This window comes from Lycium barbarum, chromosome 11 (assembly GCF_019175385.1).
Source record: "Lycium barbarum isolate Lr01 chromosome 11, ASM1917538v2, whole genome shotgun sequence".
NCBI lineage: Eukaryota > Viridiplantae > Streptophyta > Magnoliopsida > Solanales > Solanaceae > Lycium > Lycium barbarum.
Window position 1 is genome coordinate 7,298,957 of NC_083347.1, and position 9,241 is coordinate 7,308,197.

At 35.2% G+C, this 9,241-nt stretch overlaps 1 protein-coding gene across 1 annotated transcript; it reads left to right on the forward strand.

Moving 5' to 3' along the window:
* Nucleotides 1-2,531: 2,531 nt before the first annotated feature.
* On the forward strand, nucleotides 2,532-3,788 carry LOC132616945 (epidermis-specific secreted glycoprotein EP1-like). Its single transcript, XM_060331735.1, has one exon. It carries the CDS (start codon nucleotides 2,609-2,611, stop codon nucleotides 3,497-3,499), a length of 891 nt encoding a protein of 296 aa, XP_060187718.1. The 5' UTR covers nucleotides 2,532-2,608; the 3' UTR covers nucleotides 3,500-3,788.
* Nucleotides 3,789-9,241: the final 5,453 nt, after the last annotated feature.

Sequence of the window (9,241 nt, forward strand, 5' to 3'; positions counted from 1 at the left end):
TTAAAAATATTATATTCATTGATTAACATATATCTCAGTTTGGGTGACGGTTATTTATGTCAGTTCCCCATATTAATTTGCATATTTCTCTGTGCACATAGCAATCAATCATATTTTTGTCCTAAACCAGAAAATCCTTTGTCTATCAACTTGCCACTTCGTTTTTCGCAAATTGAAAACCGCCAACCAAAACAGGTCTTTGTAACATCTGTGACTCTTCCATAATATTGCAAGTTTTAAGCTCTGTCTCAATTTTTTTGAATATTTCACTTTCTAGGGTCAGCATTATTGATTCTCGGTTTTATACATACATACATTATTTTTTATAAATAAAATGGTATAAAATACTATTAAATCGTTTCAAAGATAAAAAGAGTATCATGCAAAAGGAAACATAACGTTTGTTTGACTTTGATACCATAGTTTTGACTGTTGAAAAGATAACATTTTGGTTTGGCTCCAGCTCACCCTTGAATTGGTCCACGGGAATCGGGATACAACTGGCACCAGGGAATAGGGATTGACCCAATTCATTAATATTAGAGAGAGGGAATATAGCGATCTCTAATCAGGATTAGAAACCATTTCCAATTTGGATTTTGACATATCGATAATCTTTAATCGTAGACACTTTGTCAAGAAATTGATGGGTTTATCATGAATTATGTCGGGCTGCTAGAAGCCCATGCATTGACAAGTGACTATGACAACTCCACCTGGGCTCTTTCAATGCTGGATATTTTATTACATTAATGCAATTATGAATAAGTTCTTTTCTCTACATACAAATTACAACGAATGTGCATGATGACAATGTAAACTCAGTTCTCTATCACACTGCTATAAATTTTATAAAACATAAAGTTGAATTGCTAACCTAATTTGAATGATTTATGAAGCTGGATTCAAGAGAAGTGCAACTGTTTATTTCTCTATCATGCAAATATAACTGCTGATTTTTATTATGTTTCTTTTTCTATATCATGAAACGTTACTAGTATCAAACTTTGAATTCCTTTCATTTTATTTTAATGAACAACCTAGAATTAAGTACACGAAAGATCCCATGTGGCATTGTCGTCATCAATGACTAGGCTTCTAGCAGCTGCTTTTCTCTGTTAAGCTTATTGAATTGACGCGAAATCAATCGAAATATTTATATAGTCATCAATGACTGGCCGCTTCTAGTCAAATAAATATAATCTTCTTCAAACATATCATATTGTCATTATAATTGAAAAATGATTGGGATAATAGTGACTTCGTATAGTTTCTAAATATTTAAATATTCTTGTCTTTAATATAAATTATTATATGTATGATATAGAATCCAACTTTATTAGACTGACCCACAAAAAGGTCTTTAAAATTAAAAAAACTAAGTTTTTGGTACAGATAATGTAACTTGCTTTTAATTTCTTGTATTTGAATAAGCCAGAATATGCCTTTGATGTTATATCCTATCTAGTCATGTTTGGCATTATCGATTTGCAATAAACAAAGTATCAATTTGAAAGTAAAATTGGATTTCCTGGTTTGGATAAAATGATAGAAAATGATTATGCAACTTTAATTTCCAAATCCAGCCGCCTCAACACCTTTTTAACCCAAGCCAAAGCAGGAGAGAAGTAGCATGGGCCAATTTTTGAAATAGTAGGGCCGTTTGGTTTGAGCATAAAGTAATACTGCTAATTAAGGTAAAAAAAATTATTGTATTCGATATTTACGTCAAATCAAGAAATTCAACATTCACATTTTAAACATTAAAGTGAAAAATATATATCAATCAACCATGGTCAAGGGATAACTTTATGTATTTTCGATAAATGTCTGGCGTTCATTAGTTTAGTGTAAATATTAAATGCGGATTATTTTACTTGAATTTTAAATATTTACTCACATCAGATATTTATACCAAATCAAATAATTCAAACTTAGCAGTTAAAAATTAAAGTGAGAATGCATATCACTTAATATGGTTTAGTGACAAATGTGATATATGTCTTGCATTCATTGATCTGATACAAATATCAAGCGAGAGTAAGTTTTAAGTATTTTTTTTTTAACTTATATACTTAACACTAATACTTTTTAATCATCTTTATATAATAATAACTGCATTACTAATTTCTGCATAATTTGCTTTAGGACAACCACCCAAGGCCTAAGGGTCATTGTCTCGCTATACCTTCATGCTATTTCATAATATCATTCAACTGAATTACTAAAAAGGAATATCGTAGCGTCTTTTGAAGTACAAATTCAACAATCAACATACTATAAAATTATTTTCACTTTCTATATAAGCTGAATTTGAGACAATGCGCGTATGGCCAGTTGTTTCCTTTGCCCTGTACTATACACCGTATAGGGACAGCACCTCAACATTGACCGGTTTTCTAATCGACTACATTTGCCCCAACTTGTGTATTATTAATTAGCACATCATAGTATAGTTTGCTAATATCTAGTGATCCAAAAACATTAAAGATTGACGAACAGTATGCATAACTAATTAATTATCCTTCCCCGTCCATCTATAAATACCAATCGCAAGAAGCAAATGTATCATATCAATTACTCAAACAGCTAAAAGAAGAAACTAAACATGTCTCCTTCATGGACAACTACACTTCTTGCCTCTCTCTTTCTTTTCTCCCAAATATTGTCTTCAATTGCCCAAGTTCCAGTTGAAAACACCTTCAAATATGTCAATGAAGGCGAAATGGGGCCTTATATTGTCGAATACAGAGCAGATTACCGCGTTCTTGATCCTTTCTCTAACCCGTTTCAGCTTTGTTTTTACAACACAACACCTAATGCATGGACACTAGCATTGCGAATGGGCACAGTCCGTTCCGAATCTCTCATGCGTTGGGTGTGGGAAGCTAACAGGGGAAATCCCGTTAAAGAAAACGCCACTCTCACATTCGGAACTGATGGAAATCTCGTCTTGGCTGACGCTGATGGCCGCATTGCTTGGCAAACAAACACGGCCAACAAAGGCGTTACGGGGTTCAAGTTGTTACCAGATGGTAACATTGTGCTTCATGACTCTAAGGGTAAATTCGTCTGGCAGAGTTTCAACTATCCTACTGACACCTTATTGGTGGGCCAGTCCCTCCGCTCGTCAGGCCCGAATAAGCTGGTGAGCCGGGCCTCAGTGAAAAAGAACGTGAACGGGCCTTACAGCTTAGTAGTGCAACCAAAATTGTTCGGTATCTACAACAGGACCAAGCTTGCTGTGGAATTAGCTTGGTTTGATCTTGGCAATAGCAGTTTGGAATCAGTAAAATTGAATAGTGGGAATCAAAGGCTGAAGTTGGATTATAGATTGGCAAAATCAACAAAGAGAAGTTCACATGTTATGGCTTTTACTAAATATAACACAACTTTGACATATCTTCGTCTAGAAATAGATGGAAATCTCAAGGCCTACACTTTCAACGATGGAGATCTAGATTCACCCCGTTGGAGGGTAACTTACAGCATGAATTGAAAAAAAAAAAATGCTTTTTCATATTAGAAACTTAGCTCTATAAGATCAGGATTTCGTTGTCCAGTGCAATAAGTGGATAAAACGAGTGGGTCCACAGTAGTCCAATAGATTAGTAGTAATTCCTATTTAGTGCTAAAAAAAAATTCCTTTTATGTTTTTTTTTTTTAAATTATGTTTTGGTTGAAGATTGTTTTTTTTTTTCCGGTTGAATTGATGAATGGGTGTATCTCATAATGATTTGTATCTCATAATGATTTCTATCATATTAAATATGCTTTTTTAACAGTGAGATCTTGATGGCCTATTGATTTTCTTCGTTGTACTTCACTCAAGCACTTGAAATGTTCTATTAATGGTCACAAAGGGATGATTCGTAAAGACTAAAGTGATGCCAGACTCTTTTTTTAATTATTGTGGTAAATAGTGCTTTTATTTTATTTGTTTAAAGTTGGAGAGGTGTTTTTGATTTATAAAGCGAAGTTGAAGGAGGAAATGATTTTCATCCTATATTACATCACGTAATTTGATTTAATTATTAGAAATAATGTAATAAAATTATAATTAAATAATAAATTCTTCATATATGTATAAAACAAAAAATTTGTAGTTATTAATTTAATATATATTCGGATAAATTTTTACCCTATGTCTAATAGTGCCTTGTCCCCAAATAAATCTCGATGTTTTTGTCACCTTATCTGCCCATGCCCTTTAAGAAGCATGTATCCCCTTGTTGCCACATACGTGTAAACTCATAAGTCATAATTATGTCCTATACAATAATGAAGGGAACCACCTCAACGTTGACTAGATACAATGGCAAGAATAGTGAAGCCACTATGTTCATAACAGTTCTAGCAGCAGATATGCCTGGAGAGGAACCAGGCTGTGTTTCAAGAAGTTGTTCTTGTACTACCCTTGTGATGATCATCCAAGAGGCTCAAAACAATTCTGGCAGTGCCTAATGCATGTTAACCAGGTCAGTCCTCTATGATACACTGTCAGTGCGATATATACTATGTGTGTATCATCAAGGACAATGCTTTTTGAAGGAAAGAACCAGTTTTATATGATACACTGTCAGTATGTGATATACATCATATGAGTATTATAATATATTATATATTGCAACAGTATACTTCAACTGCTACTGATTTGGTATGCTTTATGCTACAATAAGTATGTTTTTTTTTATAATTGATAAACAAAATATGTACTATATCAGTTATCTTTTTTATTAATATAGAAAAAATAAAATAAAGGAGCCAAAAAGTGTATAGAATTTATATTATGAAAAAAAAAAGTGTATATGAAAATCACTAGAAATTAAAAAAGAAGAATAAAGAAAAAGAGCAAAAAGAAAAAAAAATGACTTTAGATTATGGATAAAAAAAGAAATAAAAGAAACGAAGCAAAAAAAAAAGTGAAAGAAATTAGATTATGGAGAAACAAAAGAAAAAATTATATGAAGTTAAAAAGGGAACAATAAATAAAGAAATATATAAAAAAAGAAAATAAAAACAAAAAGAAGGGAGCTAGAATCAAATATGGAATCAGATTATGGTGAAAAAAGAAAAGAAGAATAATATGATTTGCGAAAAAAATAAATGAACCAAAAAAGGAGAAAAAGGGGAAAAAAATAAAAGAAAAACTCGAGAAAAAAGACAATGAGAAAAGAAGAGTAGAGAATCAAAAATAGAATAAAAAAGACAATTAACTACAAAAGCTACAATGGATAGAAATGGTAATTAATTTTGGGGATAGAAAAGTAAAAAGTAGTGTAGTGTAATTAGTCTGTGTTGTACTGGGTATTTTTTTGTTCTTTTCCCTTCTTCAAACTTGGTTTGGGCTTGGACATTATTTTCTGAAGTAGTCCAACCAAACGGAAGGCTAAATGGAGGGAGTTGAAGCCCACATGAAGCACCCAATTCAGCGAGACGGTAAACACTTTTTTGCGCGGATTGACCTTCAAAGGCACTGGTCTTTAATTTTTATCCCTCAAGTTGTTGGTGTTTGGGTCAAAAATCGTACTTTGCCCAAATAGTTAAATTTGTATTAAAAGTTAAATAAGGTTAACCACAGTTGGTAGTAATTTGATAAAGATGATTTAACTCGTACAAGCTAAATAATATGAATAATTGAATTAAATAATAAAAGGTGAAGGAAACTTATGTTGTTTTGCAATGAAATGTAGCCAAATCTCCTTTGATAATGAATTTCTCGGAATCTGATATAATGATTGCTAAAAATATAAGAACAATGAATAAAAATACAAGTAAGAATTCTTTCTTTTTCCAGTGAATGTTCGATGCCTCTACAATACAATTGATTTGGTATTTATAGGCCATTAGGTGAGTCTTCCCGTTATGGTGTAACGACTCTCATTAAAGGTGCAGTTAATGAGAGATAGTAAATGCCTTGATTCCCGCGGTCCGTTTTGGTAATAATTAGAATTTATTCCTTCTTTCCGTGTATCACGTTCCTGTAGCGTTGGATTCTTCTAAGTTGACTTCTTCTCGCCACGGCATCATGTTAATGTCGTATTATCGGCATTGTTCTGATACCGTTATGTCGGCATAATCATTAATCTTTTTTTGTCACTTACCAAGCTATTTTTGCAATTTTAGATTTCTACCCATACAGATAGTCCCTCAATTTTTCGGATTCATCACAAATATGTTCCCGAGGAATTGTCTTGCCGATTTTCATCAATCTTTCCTTGATCAGACATTTAAATCATTTCATTGTGGAATAGACAACGTAGTAACTGACGTTAGATCGTGGCCCACTAATGTGATGGGTACGTGGCGTAATCGCAGAAGTTGAAAAGACTCGCCTTAATGACAAAGTCAGACGTGGGGCACGCGGCCGTTACCATGCCCTTCATTTTCTCGCCGGTTCCCGAGGTAATGATGACTCTTTTATAAAAGCAAGTTTTTACCCTCTCATTCTCCATTTCCAATTCTCGCTTCAATTTTTTGAATTTCTTTGCTACTTCTTCTTCTTCTTCTTCTTCAACTTCTTCGATTTTCAACCATGTCTTCTCCTTCATCTTCTCAAAATATTTCACCAGAAAAGACCATCATTGTTAATGCTCTTCCTCCCAATGTGGGTGTTGAAAAACCTAAGAACAGATTGTCTCCTAAAAAATTTATGGGCGACCCTATTGCCACTGTTGCTGCTTCCAAGGCTTCATCTTCACCAACTTTTGATGTTGGTGATGATGAAACTGACATGGTGAATCTCCCTTCTATTGATAGTGTGATCCCTAAGAATCCTTCTCATACTACTGATTTGAAGATTGTCCTTCCGAAAGGCGATAACCGTGATGTTTCGGAACTAGACGGGGAAAGGATGGTCTTAGCTTCTTCAATTACTTCTCGTGTCACCGAGAATTCTCTTGATTCTATTCAGGAAAGGTGCCACTGGACCTATAGTGATCTCGACATCATGGTTCCAGGAGAGGATATGTCTGCAACTACTCATCTTCTCGAATACTCTGCGGTGTACATATATCCTTTCACTATTGGCTTTACTTTGCCTCTCTCGCCGTTGATAGATGAATTTTGCCGCCGTTTGAAAATTTGTATGGCACAAATTACTCCCAAGGTTTGGAAATTGTTTCAATTACTTGAGCATGCTGCTCATCTTGCTGGAGTAAATATTACCCTTGATCATATTCTATATCTGAATTTGATCCGTTTTATCCGAGGCTCTATGATTATGTTTAGAGCTCGGGGATCTAGTACATTGTTTAAGGATCCCGAGGATGGTCATGATCGGCGTTGGTTTGATGAATTCGTATTTATCTCTACTGCTCAATTGGTGAGCAGTGATGCTAGCACCTTCCTGGAGAAGTGGAACGCGAGAGGTACTATTATTTTTCTTAATTTCCTTTATTCCTTTTTTTTTTAACTCATTATTCTCATCTTAACCTTCTCCTTTGTTTAACAGACTTTAACCGTAACTTGGTTAAATCCTCAAATATCAGGGACTTTTCTGAAACCGTGATTCGAGCTTCGGCGAGTGTTCAGACTTGGGGGGCATATGCCGTTTCGAAAGGTATCCGTACCCTTAAAGACATGAAGCCGGACGGATCTTCCCCAAAATGTAGAGGTAAAGACAACGAAAATTGAAAATTTGCTCTGCTTTATAATGCTGAAAGAATTTATCTTACATCCTTTATTTTTTTCAGGCCCTTCGAAAAAGGTGAAGCATGTGGCGAAGAAACAATTGACCCTTCCGAGTGATGAAGGGTCGGCATTAGTAAAGATACGATCTCTTACCAGTAAGAGGTTTAATTCTAAAGTTAAGGGCTCCAAGGCTATTGACGAGCCTGTCTTGAAGAAAAAGAGGTTGAGAAAATAATTTCTTGCGGAATCATATGATGCTGTTTCCTGAGAAGACAGGAGGTATGCAAAGTAATTTCAGGTTAATTGATGAGAGTACTGATTCAGAAGAAGATTCCTCTCTAATTTTACACCGTAAAAGGCAGGTTGAGTTTCCAACTTCTTCTGATTTTTGTTATCGTATCAGATGAATCTACGGTGAAGGAGATGGAGCTATTAACGATTGTTCCCGAAGTGGGTATCACCGATAACACTATTTCTGGAGTTGCAGATAAAACTGAGATCAGTCATCCCGGTGGTGTTGGTGAAACCGAAGTTAATATTACTTCTCATGAAGCTGATGTTGCCGATGTTGAGAACTTGACCAATACCGAAACCACTAATGCCAATGCTGCTGACATACCTACAGGCACTTCCGCTTCTCCTTTTCAAAGACGAGGAACAAGTACTCCTATTGTTCATTATAATACTGCTCAACCCGTTTCCCGCTTCACCGAAGCCGACATAGGGAAAGCTTCCGAAAAAAGGCAACCTTTTTGCACAGGGTTGATCTTCGAGCACAACTTCTGCAGGCGGATGATCCCGCAACTATGTGGATGAGGTCTTTTGTTCCCCTCACCGTAAATCGTAATTGTTCATTTGAGTTATCGGATGAGGATAACCTTTTGGCCAACCCTCACGTGATGAGCCGTTTTGCTCATAATTATAATAGTCCTAAGGAGAATATGATTTTTGAAAGATATGCCCACTCACCAAATGGATATGGTTGCCCTCAGGCTCATGATTCAGGTATGTGTTTTCTCTTCCCTTTTTTTTTCTTGTTTCTCTTCATTATATATTCTGACCCCTATTAATTTTGATATAGGCTCAAATATATTTATGTGGGAGTCTTGAGCGTTCCGAAGGTGAGGCTAAACTCATTCAGAAACTTCACGAAGAGAACGTCGTACTCACTCAGGAAGTGAAGATCTTGAAGGCGGAACGTACTTCTTCCGTCGAAGAGTTGGATAAGGCCAAAGCCGAAATTGTGGCGCATCGGCCTGACGAAAGAAATTGGCGGAAGCAAATTGTTGATCTTGAAAAAGGAAAAAGCCGAAGCTTTTCGCATAGCTAAGCAGGAAGAGTTGGCCATCGGCGATCTGAAGCAAAAACTAGTGGAGTTGAATCAACTAAAAGTTGATTTCTAAAATAAATTGTGGGATCAAAATGCTAAACTCAACAAACTTGAATCCAACTTTAATGTTTTGAAATTGAAGAATGTCAAAGACTCCGGAGAGCTTGCCCAGGCTTTGATTGATCTAAATCAGAGTAAGCATGACATTCAAGCTCTCCAAAAAGTCTTAACGGAAAGATCGTGAACTAAAAAAAAGAATGTTATGTTGGAGGAAAGCCA